We start from the raw sequence: 20,839 nt of genomic DNA, 5'->3' as shown, positions 1-20,839 counted from the left end.
CAGCGTAAAATCTTCGTCCTTCCACCTATAGATCAATTGTACAATGCCGGAGTATTCCTGGGGTAATCTCCTTATTGCCTGGAATCCTTTAAAAAGATCTGCCAAGTTGTGACCAGCTTCAGCCAACTTCTTTGCAGTCATTCTTATTCTTGCGATGAATAATCCTATTTCTTCATTTGGCATATATCTAATACTAAAAAATTCATCCAGTAACTGAATTATCCTTGCTCTTGTTTTGGGTTCAAATTGCTTCTGTAGAACTTCCCACGCTTCTTTACCACTTGAACATTCTTGTATCAGCGGCCTGAACTCAGCTTTAATTCCGTAATATAATGTAGTGAAGGCTCTGTTCTCCCTCAGTGTGAACTCCTGCTTTTCACGCCTTGTTGCACTTTTATCTACTTCTTCTTTGTCCTCTATGAAGCTCCAACAATTTCTATCCAGTAACATCATTTTCATGTCGACTTTCCATCAATCCCAGTTGTCATGGTTTAACAACTCAAAACCTTCAGGTAGTAATGACATCTTCAATTAAGTGTGAGCACAACGACTTGAACAAACTTCTAAGATAGGTCAGCTTCTTTACGTGGATAACAGCCCTCTTCACCTACATTCCTTTAATGCTGAGTTGAACTGGATGACTGATTAGCTCTTGGCGCTGGGCCCATAACCCTGTTGGCAGTGGTGATGAAAGCAAAGCATGTTTTGCTTCCCTTAAATAAAGCTAAGACTAAACTAAATAAAATTCTTGCTTTATTCCGTAAATAAAATAAAAGAGCTAATACTGCAGCCTTTACATTTAAAATTCTTTAGTGAAAGCAAACTAGCATAATGCTAACTGATAATCACACAAGAGAACAAGAACAACCAAGACATTCGCCGATACCGGCGTACATATATACTCGGCCAACCCGCCGATCTTGACGTCATCGGCCAATCAGCGGCAACCACGTTAGCTTACTGCCGATTGACCTCCGATCAAAATTTGCATGTGGAAAACTAAAGCCAACAGGGAGGACGTCGCGGCGCGCAAGGAACTGGAAGTTGATCTGTCAGCACTATCGTTATCTTCAGGGCAGATGTTTTTATTTTATTCGGCTTATAATTCCTTATTAAATGTAGTATTTCATCTCGATGTACTCCATCTTCGATATGATTTAAATCAAATTCCTCGTCATTCTAAATATCACGAAAACAAATCAAATAGTTTTCTGGTTGCAGTTTTCTAATTTCGGCTATGCGTAATGTATGCTTTACGCATGCACGCATTGAAAGAAATGTTTAGTAAAGTAAACAAATAAATATTAAGCTTCTTTTTTTGTAAATTTTGATACCCTTTAGATCATAATTGCTCATTATTTTAGAAATTACGGTTTCATATTTTTAATTTTATAATTTCTACATGCCATCTTACCAGATTTAAACTGATGATCTATAATCCGGAAAAATCGATAATCCGGAATCGCCGAAGTCCCGAAGAGTCCGGATTAAAGACTTTTGACTGTATCTTGAACTATACCTGTACAACAATATTAAGGTGGTAGCAAATTTAACCTGAAAGAAACGAACCAAATTTCAAAATGAACTTTTTCATATCATTTTGTACGATGATATATTGGTATTACAATTGATTTTGCAATCAGGTGTAACTACCAGTATTTGATGGTTTTATAGCTTGGCAACTGGTAAGGTCTTTCGGGTAGGGCTGTTTCATTTGCATTTTCTTGCCTGTGTAATGTTGATATGTATTTAAGCCAAAATGAAAATGCAATAAATTTGGTAGTTTTGATTTTGGATGGTCTTAGATACATGAATTTCATAATTAGAAAGTAGCATTGATTTTCAGATTGAATATAAAGGATATGAAATTTTCTATTTACATGTATCTCTTTTTGAATTAATAACTTACAATACTGTACATTTTTGCATTCCTTTTTTTATTTCCTTTTGTGTTTTTCAGAATAACAGCTTTTCACCAATACTGATAAACTTAGCTAAGGATATTGCTAAACATGTAATCTTTAAAACTCATCTGTTACAGGTATGTATGAATGTATCTTCTTGTTAGCATTTAGTGTTCTGTTTTTCTGATTCTTATATGAATAAAAAATGCAGAACTCTGAAGAAACTGCTAGCGAAAGAGGAAAAACATAATATTGGTTCTTTAAAGTTTATTGGATTAAAAATGGGAAATGCCTTATCTGTGTTCAAACTATGAACTTGTATAAATTTGACTAACTTATCAAAATAATTTAACTGAAGTGATACTGGTACATTCTGAGTAATCATTTTTATGAATGAAACTAAAAGTTGCTGTTATTATTTTCATTCTACTGAAACAACATTTTTGATTAATATGTATCCTAGCTGCTGTTAGTCAGTTACAATCTTGATCAGAGTGACTTTTTCCCTGCTTCTGATCATAATGTATAAGCTTTGTATATTGTATTAAAAATTAATTTTCTAAATTATTCTCTCATTTCTATGCTATTAGTATGGAGAAAAATTTCAGGTAATTAGTTTATATACTAGTATTAGCTAAAGTTCTGCTGATGCCTTTATTGAAATCTCGTTAGAAAATATTCACATCAGAATTTCTGTTGCATTGCTAAAATCATGATGAAATAACCACAACCAGCAGACATTTCATGATGAAATAACAACAATCAAGCAATCAAAGCTGTAATGATAAATGAAAAGTAATTTCAAAATTATGAAATCGTATGCTGATAGGCAAATGATAAACATATCGTTTTGGTCTACAAATGGTATGGCACACTGAAATATAACTTCAGTCATTTTCAAAATAACATGGACAGTCTGTTAATAATGTTGACCATTTCCATGCCATCATATGCTAAGTCATCATTATAGTCATGTTTAATTATTATTATTATTATTATTATTTTTTTTTACATATTATACACAATGTGTGTGTGTGCATACATGTCTCCTCCTCTTTCTAATACATAACTATTTATCATCTTTCTTATTGTACTTGAAGTTAATTGATAGGTAATTGTAGAATCACCATTTTGTGGTATGGTTGTTTTGAGAAGTTCACATCATTAATTAATTCTTTTATTTACAGTATTTTAAACTCTTTCAGTTTTATAGGCAACAGAACCTTTCTAAAATTTACACTAGCAACAAAATCTTCCAAGTTTATTTCAAGCCATACCTCTCCACTTCTCCTAGATCTTTTAATCACAATTAATATGAACAATAATTAGAGGAGTAATCCAGATGGTATAGTGTTTAAGGGAGCCTACTACGGTATCGCCCAGACAGTATAGTGTTTAAGGAAGCCTACTACGGTACCGAAGGGCCCGGGTTCAAATCCCGTAGAAGACATGGATGTTTGTAAATGTTATAGTGTCAGTCCGGCATGGTGGCATTCTAAATATGTGGCGAGCCAAAAGTCCTCCCATGTGGATTGGTTGATGGGATGAGAGGTGATAGACCCCTGGATCTCGCCTAGGGGTGCTCTCCCTCAAAATACGGGGTGGAAAATAAAGGTCCAACTTCTCTTCAGAGTAGGCTCTGACAACCATTGTTCCATGTAATATGAGCAAGAAAACAGCAGCAATAATTAGAGGAAGGTATTAATGCTGTAATTCTATAATTCACACTTATTACAGTCAACAAGAGGATTTGAGATTAACACGTAGAGGGTTCAGAGCAGAAATGAACTTCAATTTGTGAGATTTTTCATTATAAACATTCATTAAAGTAATATCTTTTAGTGTTACAGTGAATCAAGTCTTTAGTTGATTTTAACCACAAGATAGCGGCATGTGTCAACTCATTTGACTCTGTTTTCTACTCATTGTCGGCTTCCAATAACATAATATTAATGCTCTACAGCCTGTTTGTCTTCTGCGAATTCCAGCCCTTTTTTTATTCAGTTTGTTACCAAATAAAATAATCATCACGTAATCATTATCACCTTTATTTCATTTTATTTATTTGTTTGTTTTTGTAAGCCTGATGCAAGCTGTATGCTTGTGTCATGACAAAAATAAGTCTTGTTTGATTTTTTCGCTGAACACAAGGAAAAGCAGCTTTTAGCTAATTACAGTCCCCCACAACTTATTCTCGTGTGATGTTAAGATGCAAGTGAGAGCTGCTATAAATCACCTAATGCTGGTATAAAAGGGAAGATTTTTCACTGCAGTTAATTCAACAGACAGAACAGACATATTTATGGATAACAAAACAGATTTTTATATGTAATTACAGGAGGTAGATAACAAAACAGATATTTTCGAATAATTACAAATGTGCACGGTTTTATGCTTAATCAACATCTTCACGAAGACTTATGAACTGATACCATAGAAGATTTTTTAAATAAGGTTAACACAAACTTCTATACAAAAGCACTGAACTGTGGCCATATAAGTACCTTTAACCTTTTCAATTACAGATTACTCAGTGACAAAAACATATCCAGCTTTTTACAGCTCACTCTTAGACCAGTCATTTTTCAATCTGAACATTACCTTCTCTCTGCTCTCTTATTGTACATACAGTCAAAAGTCGTTAATTCGGACACCCATAATCCGGAACTCAAAGCTACAAACTTTCTGCGCATGCGTTGCGTTGACGAATGCGCGTAAGACCTTTACGGCTGCGAATATGCTTGTGCGCGTGCACAAAATACGTTTACGAGTGCGTGTTTAATGTACAACGGACGGTATAAGCTAAGCTAAAATTATCTAATTATCTATTTCAGTTAATGTTGCAGATTGCGTTGTTCCTTAATCTTCGAATTGGATCCCGCTTATTATTTTTTGCAGACTGTTAGAGCAATTTTATAAAAGTAAGCTTGAACTTTCGATTATGTCAAATAGAATTTCTGATATATATTTATTAATACAGTCAAAAGTCGTTAATTCAGACACCCATAATCCGGAATGATCTATAATCCGGACCTCAAAGCTAAAAACTTTCTGTGCATGCGCCGCATTAGCACATGCGCACAGGCGTTTTATGCGTGCATGTAAGACCTTGACTACTGCGCATATGTGTGTGCGCAAGTGCAGAATACGTTTTCGCCTGCGCATTTAATGTATAACGGACGGTGTAAGCTAAAATTATCTAATTATCTATTTCAGTTAATGTTAATGATTGCGTTGTTCCTTAATCTTCGAATTGGATCCCGCTTATTTTTTGCAGACTGTAAGAGCAATTTTATAAAAGTAAACTTGAACTTTCGATTATGTCAAATAGAATTTCCGATGCTGGAACTTCAAAGGATCTACAAAATGAAAGTATGTTTCAATGTCCAACAAACAAAAAGTGGAATTGTTGCAAAAAAATAGATAAAGACATGAAGAATGTGACAGAGAGGTTAGTGAAAACGAAAAAATTTCAATTGACAAGTTAGTCGGAATTATCGCCACAGCAATTAACGGGACTTGAACAGCGGAACTTTGTAACTGAACAAGAAATTATGTCTGTTTATGGAATTAAAGAGAAAGTATTATCACATAAAACGAAGCAATTTAAACAACTTACATTGAAACAAATGTTTAATAAAGTAAACAAATAAATATTAAGCTTTTTTTTTTTTTTTTTTTTTTTTTTGTAAATTTTGATTTGCTTTAGATCATAATTGTTCTTTATTTCATAAATTACGGTTTCATATTTTTAATTTTGTAATTTCTGCATGCCATCTTACCAGATTTAAACTGATGATATATAATCCGGAAAAATCAATAATCCGGAATTGCCGAAGTCCCGACAAGTCCAGATCAACGACTTTTGACTGTATTGTATATATTTCTGAGTTTTATCTTGCATTTATGTATGTGAGAAATTTCTTTGTGCCTATTTTTCTTGTAGTTCATTGTACTTTATTTCATTACTGAACTGCTCTGCATTTTTTCATCCAGTAATGGCATGGTTTTCTTCTCAACATTCTGGCATATCTTCTGTACACATTTTAGCACTTTTGTTTTCCTCTTCCCATTTACCTTGTATTATTCAAGGCTCATGGCCCCCCACTTTCTTTTCTCATTTTCTGACTTACTTTTGGGAATGCATTTGCAGCAATATCTATGTGAAGTGCTGTAATAGCATAATATTATTGAGGTGGATATGTTGCCCTTTGCCGAATAATTTCAGTAATATTTGAGTAGATAGATGAAGTGATGCCGTTGAAACTGTCAAATCAATGATGTGGATTTCATTCCTCCAAACAACACGTGTGGAGATTCATCTGCTAAATCTAATAGCAATGTAGGTAAGAAGTTTGTTTACATGCATTTTCGCACAATGAATGCCATTTAACTGTTACAGATTAATGTTTTAATAATAGATATAACTAATATTTTTGTATTTACTTTTAGGGGAGAGTCTTCGAAAAAACACTGCGACAGGGGAAGTGCACACTTCCTACCCAAGACAAGAAGCAGTTGATGAAATTACCCAAGATTCTAACTCGAGCTTGTGTCTTGGATAGATTTGCCAATGATATGTAAGTGGACACACTTTACTTGCACATCTCATGTAAACATTTTCTTCATCAAAATGTTAAGTAACAATCTTTCTAACATTTTGGTTTCTTGATCTGTTTAAATATTATAGAAATGAGATATCATGTGATCAAAGGATATGCATAGTCCTTTCCTGCCACAAGTACTCCACCTGATAGCCATCAACAAGAAAGGAACCAGGAGCCTTTTCAGTGAAAAAGAAACATTAGAAAAAATCAGCAAAACAAAGAACTGGAGTACAAAAACTGGCAAGACAAAATGGTTCTTTCAAAAAAATTTTCTCCAGGTATTTTTTGTAATTGTAGACTTTGCTGCAATATGTGATCGTGACCACCAAAAATGTTCAAGTCATTTTGGAAAATGGGGAATTTTTCACATCAAAATATGTATCTTCAAGGCCTTCTTTTTTAGTACATGTAGTTCCAAGGGTTCTCCCTAGAGATGGTAGTAGATCTAAGCAGTTCTCGTGCAAGTACATTCTACACTCTGATAATCAATTTATCCAAATCTGCAAGACATTCTTCTTACAAACATTAAAAATGAGTTGGGATAAATTTTACAGATGCTTAATGAAAGAAGAAGTATTTGCTATTACTGACAGTCAAGGAAAAGGAGTTCTAATAAAATCAATGATCAAGATATCATTGATCATATTAAGTTGATCCCAGTTGGTGAAAATCATTGTATCCGGAAATATAACTCCAGCAAGAAGTATCTACACCCTAACCTGACACTCAAAATATGTATGAAATATATGTTGAGAAATACAATGCTGAAAGCAAAATTCCTGTCTAAGAATAGTTTTATTATAATGTGTTCAGTCCGAAGTTCAATTTGCATTTTAAACCACTAGCTAAAGATACCCGTCAAATTTGTGATGAACTGAAAATTAATTGTGAACAAAATAAAAATATTAACAGACTGAAAAACAAATTCACTAGACAATAGCAGACCAAGCTAGAGCATTCCTTAGACAGCATCAGTTGCTCGCTCCTACCAACACTTACACAGCAACTTTCGACTTACAAAAGGTGTTGCCATTCCTGAAGCTGACCACATCAGCTGCAGATTACAAGAGAAATTTGTATGCATACAATTTGGGATACATTCATTTAATTTTAATAGATTGTTTATGTTTAAATGGAATGATACTGAGGGAGAGAAAAGGTCCCAAAATTTAGCTTCATGCTTGATGAAACACAAGTGCGTGCAGCAACCCATAAACACATCATTTTGTATTCTGATCCATGCAGTGGTCAAAATCACAATATCAAAATGGCAATGATTATTATAAAATTGGTGCAGAATAATGACATGGCTATGAAAACCACTGACCATTAATTTTTAGTATCAGGTCACTCTTACCTGCCAAATGATGGAGGGCTTTAACATAACTGAAAAACACAGCCAAAAACAGTAGTTTATATGCTTGCCTGAAGAATGGATCAAAATAGTGAGAGAATATCAACGCAAATCCTTAGCATCTGAAATTAGTTATGAAAAAAGAAAAACTTTTTAGTACTAAATCCCTTGAAAAGTGTGTATCAATTGAAATATATACATAAAATATGAAAGGTTTCAGATTTTAAATTATGTCCAAAGGGGCTTTTTTAAACATTTTATGTGGTACCTTTATTTAGTAAATATCATGTTCTTCACACTTAAACCATAAAATTCAGTTCAAGAGCAATATCACAAAATAATTTTAAAATGAGCATATATTTAGAATTTCTGATACACAGTCTCGCATGCTGGAGATTAAAATGTTTTTCTGTGCAACGTTGCAGTTGCTCGTTTTGAATTCCTTAAGTTAATTAATCAAAAATTCGTTAAAATTTTACAAAATATGAACTCGATAATAAAACAGATTTCAAATTTGGGCTTCCAGATGCCCAAATTCGCAGGAGGATTACGTTATTCAAAATTTGATGGCTTTAGGTACTGTTGTTTTATCACAATGTGAGAAACATACATATATTTATGGAAATTCTTCATTATATAATTTCTTTAAATATAATACAGGGCGATAATATTTGGTGGCAACAATTTTAAAAGTGAAATAATGCTTGTAGTGAATCGATGCAAAATGCCAAAATGAAATTAATAGTCCTTCTGGGCAAATTGCCTCTTTGGACTAAAAAAAAGTGTATCTGGAAAGGATGTTAGCTAGTTTAATTTTTCAATGAATGAGGTGCGAGAGAGGTCATTACTCTCTTTTAAGTTCAAAACTTCTTTGCACGATTTGGCCTCCTTTGAAAGCGCTTCATTAAAGAAAAAATCACTAGGAAAATGTGTGATCAGTTTAAATAATATGGTGTGGGAACCTCTCTATTCTAGTCAATGAGTTGTTATAGTGAGTAAAAAAAAAAAAAAACATGATTGATTTGTCTTTTATTCCACCCATCTTTCACCAATATTATAAACATTTACCTGTTCAATCTTCGCCAAGACAGTATAGTGGTTAGGGGAGCCTACTATGGTACCGAAGGGCCCAGGTTCGAATCCCAGAGATGACATGGATGCTTGTAAATGTATAGTGTCGGTGCAGCACTCTAAATATGCAGCGAGCGAAAAGTCCTCTCATGTGAATTGGTAGGAGATGGGGTGAGCGACCCCTAGGTGCTCTCCCTTAAAATTGGGTGTGGAAAATAGAAATCTAACATCTCTTCAGAGTAAGCTCTGACAACCATTGTTCCATGTGATACGAACGAGACAACAACAATCTGTTCAGTCACCAACTAGGTCATCATCAAAAACAAGTTGTGTGGTTCATGAGGAGGAAACAGATGAACTATTTTACATTGATGAATGAAGATACTGCAAGTTTTCTTTAAAGTTTTACATAATATTTCTAATCATTCCTTCAAATTCCAATAGTTTATTTCTCAAAAATGATATTTTATATAAGAATTTAAAATTTTCACTTTTTAATTTTTTAAAGAATGTTCCAATTTTCTCATTTGTTCAATAAACTTTGCTCATAACTTTTTTTTTTTTTTTTCTATTTCTGTAAGATTAAATTCTCAGAGAATTTTGGATTTGGTTCTCGTGTGTTCTGATCGTTTTCCAAACAGTAGGGAACAAAGTTTCTCTGTCTGCGTGGTTTTTTTTTTTTTTTTTCCATAAAATGGGATGCAAAAAGAATTTGCACAAATTTTTTAACATGGCAAGGGATTATATCACCTGCTTCATAAAAAAATTTAGTCAGATTTTTAATTGCATCTTTGAATTCATTATGGGAGGGAAAAAAAAAAAACACTTTGAAGAGCCACCTGTGTTTCAAAATAAGATATGATTGTCTTGGTTCAATTCTGCTCTAAACCCTCTGTACTAAAGTGTTAAATTATCATAACATTTTAAAAATATATGCAGTATTAAACTTAAGGCTTGCTTTCTGTATAATTTTCTATGCAGGATGTTGGGAATTATACAACCACAACTTTGTTTCTCCTGTTATAATCTGTACATGCGAAAGATTTTGAATGTAACTATATTTCTGAATATAAATGTGTTTTTATATAGTAATATAAAATATTGTTTTACAATTAAAAACAAGAAGGAAAGGTTTGATTATTTATAGCATTTGTTTCAGGCCCTAATTTAGCTTAGACAAAAAATGTATCTACGATCTAAGAAGCAATTTTTTTATTTTGATGACCTTAATCAGTCAAGTGCCAGCTGTGAAATTGTTCTGTTTATTAATTTTTTGCATGTTGTAATAGTATATCAATAATGAAGAAACAAATTTAAGTTATGTTTTTGGCCAGCTGTAAAAAATTTTATCCTTTTCTTAGAGAATTTTAAAAACAGCAGTCTCACAGATGGCAGTTACATTGAGAATGTGTGTGGAAAGCTGAGAAATTTTTAGTATTTACTTTCAATTCCACTTTAATACAGTCAGTTCCCAATTAATCTAGAATGGGTTAACCAGGCTGTGAATCGACCAAGCCTAAAAAAATTTCTATATTGCAGAACTATGGAAAAGTTACTATCATAATCAATCAGTGTAAACAAAACTGTTTACAAAAAAGTCAAATAGGAAAAGAAAAATGCTTACAGTAGTAATACTGTGGATAACAGCAGTGACAGGCAGATGATGTCTGCATGAAGAAATAAAATGTTCTAACCAACTTGTTTACATGAGTTCAAACTCGATGGCATTGTTCAAATTCCCTTGCAAATATTGTTCTTTAATGCCATTTATAATTTAGTCTTTTCACTTTTAATGATTTGTATTTTTCCATTATTTTTTTTTTTTTTTTTTTTGTATTCTTTGTTATGAATACCGATTTAATTTACCTAACAAAAATCACTGCATTCTCTAGATTAAACCATTAATAGTACTTTTCTGTTAGTTATAATATGAATTATCCTTCTGTCCTGTGTATTTATAGCTTTTCTTCAATTAACTGTGATTTTAAGTAAACCACGAACATTATTTTTGATATTCCCCCAATTTATCAGAAGTTCATTGTTCTCTTCTGCATTTTGATTAAACGGAAATTGACTCTGCTTTTCTGCATTTCTGTGAGTTTATAGAGAATTTAAAAGCCATTATAAAAAATAACACCTTTATCATCTCAATAGAAATCGTAAGGAAAAATACAGCTGCAGAGAATCATTTATTGCTACAAAAATTGATTGTAAAATGCTTGTAAATTGAAAAGCTCCCCTTTTTTTTATGATTTTAATGATTAATCTCACTCTTGCAGAAAATGTGGGGAAAAAAAATTTGTTGGAGTAGCCACTCGATCTGGACAGAAGCCGGTGTTCGAGCCCTGAATGTTTTAAGGGAAGTCTAGCAAAGAATGAATACTGAAAATTTAACTGTGTTTATTGTCTAAATTGCTTTAGTTTTTGTCTTGCGCTAGTTGAAGCTCCTTTAACATCTCTTTTATTTTTAAAGAAGTCTGGTTACTGTATTAGTAATCTGTCATTAGTCATGGTAGAGGAGCACCATCCAAACATTCTTCGGAAAAAAAAAAATTTTTTTAAATTTCATTGTGCGTTTATTTAATGAGACTTGTTGATATATAAAATACATAAAAGTACTATTTATCTTTTGTTTATTTAATTTTATTTGGCTGTAATTTTATCAATTTCTGAATTCCAGATGATTTTACAGTTTAATTTCTTAAAAAAAGGATTTATTTGTTTTCGTATTTTCATTTAAGATTGGATATTTTATTATTTAATATTTTTAAGGGACATCATGTCTAAGAGTGCTTTCACTGTAAAATTAGACACGGGAAAAAGAATTCTAAAATATATCAGCAATTTAAATGTATCAAGTGGATTTCATTTTATTGGTTGTTGAATTTTTTGTCAATAAGACAATGACTCAAAACTGTGTCCTGCCCTAGATATCCTTGAATGCTGTTTTAATGAAAGGATTTTGTATATTACTTTGTATATTATAAGTTTAAAAATCCTTATTTCAAGCGATACAGTTTTGGGACAAATGCAACAAGTCAGGCAAAAATCTTCAGAAGACCTTTTAATTGTTATTTTTCTTCAGTTTTAGGCAGCTATAAAGCTGCTATCAAAGTAAATATTCCGCATGAAATACAGTGAAATATGGGCCTCCCACAAAATATATTTTTGGGAGAAGGAAAGATTTCTTTCTTCTCACACTGTGTAGGAAAGGACTACATAATGCTCAACAAAATGCAAGAGTGTTCTATATAAATTTTGTCTTCTAAGTAACTGAAATTTGTTTTGCTGAAAAGCCCCATTATCTGCAAAAGTCTTCAATCATAGTGCTTTAAACGTTTGCTGGCTATAAGATTGCTACTTTAAAATAGGAAATTTGAGGCTATTTTCCACCACTCGACTTACTTTGTAACTGTGGGAACGACAGCTGCAGGAGAGAATTTGAGTCAGCTACCTTTTTTTCTTTCCTTTTCTTTTTTCTTCATTTCACTTCATGAAAAACACATAAATGAAGACCAACTTTAACTATAGTCATAAGAGGTGGACAAAATAAGTGCTATGCAGTGATGACTGTAAGCGTTATGGAATGTTGCACACACTTTTTTAGAGCAGTTGATATAGCAAGGAAGAAAAAGAATCTCATTCTGATAAACTTAAATTCAACTAGCATTGAAAAACTGCATTCTTCCTTGACTTTCTGATTTAATCAAGCTTGAGTCAGAAGTCAAACAACAAAAATCAGCATTATATTTTCAAATTTTCGCAGGACTAGTTTCGATGGTTTTACCGAACCATCATCCTCAGCTGCGGAAGCGCAAATGAACGAGATAGGACATAATGATCAGATTAATCATTTGCGCACATTCATTCAAGATTCATTTGCACTTCTGCAGCTGAGAATGGTGGTTCGGTAAAACCATCGAAACTAGTCCTGCGAAAATTTTAAAATATAACGCTGATTTTTGTTGTTTGACATTCTGAATCAGTATTTGTTCGCTGTGTTATTGTGTCTTAATTAATCAAGCTTATTATTTTGCTCAGTTTATTATTACAGATAGTTATTAAAATTAAAGCTTGAGTTTTTGAGGATGTGAAAAAGAATTTCTAATATTGGATTTGCTGTAAAAATTGCATGTTGTGGTTTAAGGTAAGTGAAAAGTGTAATTGCTAAAAAAATGAATAAAAGCATATATATCTATGGCAAAATTATATGAGGAACAGACAAGGTTCACAAACCCACAATTTCCATCATGGATACTGTTCACCGATGAAGCTACCTTTTCCCTGGATGGTGTGTCCTCAACCACCACAATATGCATGTGTGGGTCAGCTGTAAATCATATTCATATTATGTCATAATCATATTCACATTCATATCATGTCATATTGTATGTTGCACGACCAACAACATTTCAGCATTAACATCTGTGCTGGAAATATTGGTGACATGCAGATTGGTTCATATGTAATGCCTCAACAGTTTCATATGCCATTTTTTGGAAGAATCGTTGTCTACGTTGTTAATGGATGTTCATGTAATGGCATGCCTCAACATGTGCCTCCAGCATAATGGGTCTTCCTCACATTTCCACAGGAATGCATGCCAGTTCCTGGACTTAATGTACCCAGATCACTGGATTGACATAGCCGGTCCTGTACTTTGACCACCACGATCCCCTGATTTAAAACCCCTGGATTTCTATGTCTCAGGATATCTTATGTGTCTGGTGTACGAGACATCAGTTTCATCGGACATGGACCTCATCGTGGTCTCGGGTGATACCTGGGACCTTGCCGATGGCATGTATCGAAGAAGCAGCGGCAGGTGCCCGGGAGTCTCTTGGCCAATTTGAATGAGTTCCCCACCGATGTGAAGCATGCATCGCAGCTGATGGGGCCAATTTTGAGCACTTAATATGAGTTATAACATTTTCCATTTGTATTTGGTCCTTATTTTGTTGTAAAATAAAGTTTTTTACACCATTTGTTATCTTTTCTTTGCATGACGGCCCTGATGCAATTTCACTGTCACAATTGCATTTTCGACCCCTGTTCCTATGTAATTCTGATTTACTCATGATCTGACACAACCATATGTGCCATTTGGACATGACCTTTTGGGACATCCTTTTGTAACATGTAAGACAGCAGGGTGACATATCTGCAGTACATCATTACTTATCATAAATATTATTCCACACAATCCATAAAGTTTAGGTTCATTTGAAATTAAAATGTTCTATTTCCTCTGTGTAAATTTCTGGAGAAAATATAGTTGTGTCTGAGGAGATTAGGTAGTGCAACACTCGTATGTAATTCAGACATACTTAAGGTAAGCACATAGTTCTTTTCAAATTGATAAGTTCAGTAGTTGGAAACCTCTTATGATTCAATCACTATCAAGTGTGTTTTTTGCATAAAGGAGAAAACCACAAGTACTGTGGGAAAAGAAGCATTTCCCTACAAAAATTTATGTAGTACTGATGTAATATTGAATTTTGCTTTTTTTGATTGCATTTTGGTGTTTTTATAGTTTTGCTATCTTAAGCTCTGAAAAGGCAGTTAATACATCAATAAATAAACTGCATCATATTTAAATTTCTGTCTGTGATGTAAAATTGGCCATTATGATGTATGGTTTGATGGGATAATATCAGTATCACTATACTGAATATACTTTTTCCAGAAAGATGATGTTCATTACCAGAATGTTCCATCAAACTCCACAAATTTGACAAATAAATGGCCTGACACATTATATCACTCCTGCATTGTGTATGCTGCTCTTATATGTGTTGCTGTTTTCTTCATACTTGGAGGTCTGTTGGCATGGCATTCGCGTCTGATAACCAATGGTGAAACAAGTATTGAGGGTCACATTAATAAAAAGGAAAGAGAGAGATTCTTAAAAGAAGGTCAGGTAAGTTCTGATTATCATATTTATGAAGCACTAATCATTAAATTTCCATCATAGTCAATGCTGTATTTAATTTTCTTGTGTATTTATATTTGGTCTCGTTTTATATTTTTGGTATGGTTAATAAAAAGTAATTGCATTGATGGAATATTTTCTGCAATACTATTTTTTAGATATACAAGAATCCATATGATTTTGGACCAACCAAAAACTGGAAGATATTTTTATGCATTGGATATCACAGGTATTAATATTGATTCTATAGAAATTAATGTAATATTTATAACTGAAGTCTTCATATTTCAAAATATAGTTGACACATTTTTAGAATGATTTGGGGTCTTTTTAATTAATATTTAAAGTGCAAAGAGTATTTTATTAAATGCTCAGTCTGATAGCCTTTTTTCTAGACTAAACGCCTGCACCACGATTCCCATGGTAGAAGGGCTTTTTGTAAAATTTCCAGGGGTATTGATTTCTATTCCTCTAACACTATTTTCTAGACTCCATCAATTATGGTAAATTTGCACTAAGAAAAGAGCTTTTTTTAAGAGATTGAAGGCACAATAGTTCATAAGTGAAACATCAGGGGATTTTGCAGAATACATTGAAGAGGTATAATGTACAGATTCCGAGATCCAGAACCGCCATGACTTTGGTAATTTCGAATTTGGGATTTTTCCGAATTTTTTTTTTTTTTTTTTTCCAATGGTTAGGCAAAAGTTACAAAGAACTAAAATTTTACAAACAGAGGTTACAAACTATAGAACTAAGAACAACAACAGCAAAAAAATCTGAAAGGTTTAAGATTTTAAATTACGTCCAAAGGGGCATTTTTTTAATGTTTTGTGTGTTACCTTTATTTATTAAATATCATGTTCTTTGCACTTAAACCATAAAATCAGTTGAACAGCAATGTCGCAAAATAATTTTAAAATGAGCATATGTTTAGAATTTCTGATACACAGTTCCACATGCTGGAGATAAAAAGGTTTCTCCCCCCCCCCATAGAGTGTTGCCATTGCTCGCTTTTAAATCATTGAGTTTGTTAATCAAAGTTTGTTAAAGTTTTACAAAATATGAAATCAATGATAAAACAAATTCCAAATTTCAAATTTGGGCTTTCAGGCCCATCTTCACAGTAGGATTATGTCATTGAAAATTGGATGGCTGTAGGTACCGTTGTTTTATCACTATGCGAGAAACATACATACATTCATGCAGATTCTTCATTATTTAATTTCTTCAAATATATAATGCAGGATGATAATATTTGGTAGCAATGATTTGAAAAGTGATACAGCCTTTTAAAGTTTTCAATGCAAAACAAAAACAATAGTTCTTCAGGGACAGAGCCCCTTTGGACTAAAAAGACCGAAGTCATTGCCTAAGGAGCATTCTTGCCTCCCAGTATCTCGACTCTTCTGTAAGACCACAAAGAGCCCCACATCGAAGCAGGTGGTCTCTGTCCATTTCTTCTCAAGAATCACAAAGTGTTTCCAAATAGGATTGCTTGAAATGCATAGTGATGGGCAGCAAGGCAATCATGTCCTGTAGGCAGATGGAAAGCCATAATTACATTGCGTCTTGGAGTACCAGGAATAAGAAACAGACTTATTCTCCAGCTTTTTAAGGCTGTATGAGTCGGAAGATCTCGTAAGATGTTAGACGCAAATAAACTTTTTAAAAACAGTTTAATCCTCCAATAAGGAATGGCCATAATAGGATGTTGTAGTAAGCTGGTATTTCTTTTTGCAAGCAAGTCTGCTTGTTCATTGCCCCAAAGGCCACAATGGTCAGGCACCCACTGGAGAACACTTTGTTTCCTCTTTAGAGTGAGAGTTCTCAAGAATTCTTGACATTGCAAAATTTCAGGTGTTAATGGGTGTTCAACAGAGCTAATTGATTGAATAGCTGCTTGAGAATCAGAAAAAATGACTGCCTTTACAAACTTGGTAACGAATAACTAATAATTGCTTTAGGGCTGTACAAGTGGCTACTACTTCACCATCAAAGGAGGTACTAATGTATTCTGCAGGGTCATAGAAAGAAAAAGTATTCGAAAACACACCGACTCCAACCTTAAAGTGACAATCAAACTGAGAACCATCAGAAAAATGTGCAGCTACTGAGTAAGTGGATATATTATATCTAGATATAAAGCAATGGTTTCCAAAGCAAGACATTTCAAAACGCTTGGTGCAACATCTCACTTTCTATGGTTGGTTTCCATTAGGTCTAGCCTTACTTCGACATTAATCACCTCCAAAAGGCTTCTGGTTGTCAAGAGAGGTTGTATATTACCTGGAATCTCAAGATCTTTCTTCATGTCTAGGACGTTTTGAATAATTTGTCCGGGTATTAGATCATCAATTTAAATCTAGTAAGATGACATGTAGAAACTATAAAATTAAAAATATGAAATAGTAGTTTATGAAATAATGAAGCATTTATGACCTTAGAAATCAAAATTTAGAGAAAAAAAGGGCTGAATATTTATTTATTTGTTTTATTAAACATTTCTTTCAATATAGGTTGTTTAAGTTGCTTAGTTTTTAGTGCTTATACTTTCTCTTTAGTCCTCTAAACAAATGTAATTTCTTCAGTTACCAAGTTTCATTTTCTTAGTAACGATATATCTGATATCAACGATAGCGATATATTCTGAATCTACTTTACTACAGATTCCACTGTCTATTAGTTGATTGGTGGTTGGGGTATTGTCATCACAATGAAAAATTTTTGTTATATCATCTTCATTTATTACCACTTCTCATTTCTTTACAAATTCCATTTATTGGAAAATTTCGCTTTTTGTTTGCGATATCTGAAAACCTTCAAATTTACGGCTATCATCATAAAGCTTTGCTAGCATCTGCTATACACTGTTGGTAATGTATCGAAATTGCCGACCAAAGGCATGTTCTGCTAAGTTTTTCTTGCTTCTACTGCAAGCTGACAAAATTAAGAATGAGTAGATTAGTTCAGCTACTTATTATAATAACGACTATTTCCCACACATGTTTAAGGTTTATGTGATTACTGAATAAATAAATTCTCACATATACAAGGTGACCGTAATGTACAAGGTGAGCACTGTGTAGCTGTAATTAAAATGCAGATTGATTCAAAAATTTATGTATAATTCAAAGGATGTGCTAAAATATTTCGAAAAAAAATTTTTTTTTAATTTCCACTGGGGTGTATTGCATCGAATTAGAAACAAGCCTCTAAAACTAAAACTAAATACTTAACAGGTAAATAAAAGGATGACTACATCCCCTCCCTTGGTTGAGAACTTCTGCTCTAGGACAAACAATTATTAATAAAAAATTCGATTTACTGAACTTGTGCTTCCATCTACTGGCCTTTCATGCATTTAGACATGATAGCAATGAATAGCAGAATAGGTTTAAGTGATTCATTTCATGAAGAGCAAAACGTGCAAGACGCAGGCACTTTAAAATCAATGTGGATTTAATGCCAGCATGTGAGAAGGGTGTGACTGTTAAGGGATTAATTTACATAAATTGTCTCATGTTCATATTATTTTTTGTTATAAAAATCAATAAGCGAGTAATTTAGGTGATTTATTTTTAATAATAAAGAGCACTGTATGTATTTTAGTGCTTTGCTTCTTTTTCTGGTTACTGCAACCTCTGCTGTAAATATGTAAATGCCTGCTTTTGACACTTTGGAGTTGAGATTAATTTTTAAAGTGTTTTCATTTGCATGTTCTGTTATTTTATATTGTGAGATGAAATTAATATTTGCATATGTTGCTCCAAGCGTTTTCATAACTGGTGTGCATAGTGATTATTTCTATAATGGTAGTACTCCACTGCTCATATAAAAGACTTGACGTTATCATTATTCTCACTCCCTCAGTTAATGAAAAAATAAGATGAGGTTTTACTGTTATTAAAAATGGGGGAATTCTCGGGTTTGTTTTACGCAATAATTTTAAAAAAAAAGTGGCTGTACTAGCGATAGAGCATGCAAGTTGAAGGGAGTTTGGCAGTTGATTGTAGCAAGATGTTTGAATTGCCTATAAAAGTAAATTACATTTGTCACTTTGAGCAGTTACTATCATATTTCAAATCTTTGACAATTAAGATATTAAAGATTATCCTTACTGTCTCTTTCCTAAAATCCAGTCCCAGTATATCCCCTCTACAGAATTTCCAATCATTCAGCTGAATGTAACCTTTGCCTCTATCACTGAACCATGTAGTATGCTGGCTGTTTTTCCAGTTCTGGAAAATGAAACTGGTTTGAAAGCACTAAAACCTCAATTAACAAGTACTCTACTTTAGCAGACACTTCCTAAATCCCCAGATGCTTGAAACATGTCAGTGCACTCCCTGATAATTAACAAAAGCTTTGGTACCATGAGTGTTTGTGAACAGAAAGTTCAACTGTATGTTATCCTTATTTATGTAGATTGTGTTTTTATCATATCATGCATTCTTTTGATATTACTTTAGGTTTTCAAGAGTGCTTAGAACTCTAAAAAAAAAAAACCCTCCAGTATAAATTCCCAAATTGTTGCTTCTCTTTATGTCATTTCAACTTATGAAAGGTTTTATGGAAATGTTCTACTTTCAAAAAGCAGGGTGAATCATAGTTTTTATTTGCAAATAATTTTAGCATGTGTAATTTATACTCAATTAATAAATGGTTACTAATTCTGCTATTTCTAATTGCTGAATAATATTTTTTAGGCCATGGTGGTACCTTTTTTTCCCATTTGTTCAGGAGCCATATGGTGATGGTATACAATGGAATATGATAAGTAATATCCAGTGGAATGATATAAGTACAAAAAAAGATGCATCTAAAACTTGTTCCATTAAAATGTCCTGATGTGTATTTTTGTTTACTTCTTTTTATATAAATATTTACAAAGCCAGTTTAGAATTAAATTCTGTTTATGTGATACAAAATGTTCATATGTTTTAAAATTAATTATCAAGCCCAAATTATCATATACTTCATATTAATTGTTTTTATGGAGACCACACATCCTTTGTGTAGATCTCTTCCTTAAATTTATGTAGATATCAAAATTTTTTAAAAAAATTACCCCTTCCATTTAAGGACGTTTATCCCAAGGTAGCATTAATGAAAAGATTAACTATTTATTTAAAGATTATGTACTTTGTATATAATGTATTATAAGTATTCTGAAAATACATGCTCTGGTTTGTAAACTCAGATGTTGTATTAATAAAATTAAATAATTTTCATTTTTAAAGGCTGTTTTTGAATTATTTTTCATTTTAAAGCTGTCATAGAAGCTACACAGAAATCTGAATTATCGATGCATCATCTCCCAAAAAAGTTCAAGGTGGTGCTTAAATTTAATGAAAAGATTGTAACATTTTGAATAAAACCACGATTTTTTATGCAGTGAATCACACTGCTGAAACTTGGAATGAAGTTATCTCATTGGTGGAGATAAACAAAGGAAAGTTTTATATGTTAAGAGGTGCCATCATCAGGCATCATTGAAAGTAATTTTGGATTTCAGGTTTCTGAAAATTTAAGTAAAGAGAACCCAAAATTATGAGTGAAGAAGGAAAGGAGTTTATAATCCAGAGAATTCTTGATGCAATTGTCTCAAGAGCAACTAAGAGGAAATAGTAACTTTGGCCACTCGGATGTAATTACAAGTTGTTATATTATAGACTGCTGTATAAACTGGGTTTGAATTTAATGATAGCACAGTTTCTGTCAGTATTTAGTGCATGTCTTAAAAAATGTCAAAATAGCTGTCAGAAATGTAGTAACTAACGTTTCACTGAGGGAATAACTGAAAATCTAGCCAAATTATAATGTAATCTAATTACACCCTTTTGTAACCAATTCAATATATGTTGATTTTTTACAGAAATTGTGTAAAAATTCAATTTTACAAGCCAAATATGAATAATGGGGAATTCCATATATTAATTAGCTTTAGGATGCAAATAAATACCATATT

General features: G+C 32.8%; 1 protein-coding gene across 3 annotated transcripts in view; it reads left to right on the top strand.

Annotated features, from left to right (window-relative positions):
- Positions 1–20,110, top strand: part of LOC118197757 (palmitoyltransferase ZDHHC16) — a 90,985-nt gene extending 70,875 nt beyond the window's left edge. For all 3 annotated transcript variants that reach the window (XM_085809820.1, XM_085809819.1, XM_035369298.2), the window contains 4 exons: positions 1,961–2,041; positions 14,623–14,856; positions 15,027–15,097; positions 19,578–20,110. In XM_085809820.1, coding sequence (XP_085665946.1) covers positions 1,961–2,041; positions 14,623–14,856; positions 15,027–15,097; positions 19,578–19,719 — 528 coding nt within the window. In that variant the 3' untranslated portion in view covers positions 19,720–20,110. The remainder of the gene's footprint in view (positions 1–1,960; positions 2,042–14,622; positions 14,857–15,026; positions 15,098–19,577) is intronic.
- Positions 20,111–20,839: the final 729 nt, after the last annotated feature.

Source organism: Stegodyphus dumicola, chromosome X2, assembly GCF_044657685.1.
Source record: "Stegodyphus dumicola isolate Sdum_Otavi_A_Nest chromosome X2, ASM4465768v1".
NCBI lineage: Eukaryota > Metazoa > Arthropoda > Arachnida > Araneae > Eresidae > Stegodyphus > Stegodyphus dumicola.
Note: the sequence above shows the minus strand (reverse complement) of the source record. Positions and strands in the feature narration are given on the sequence as shown.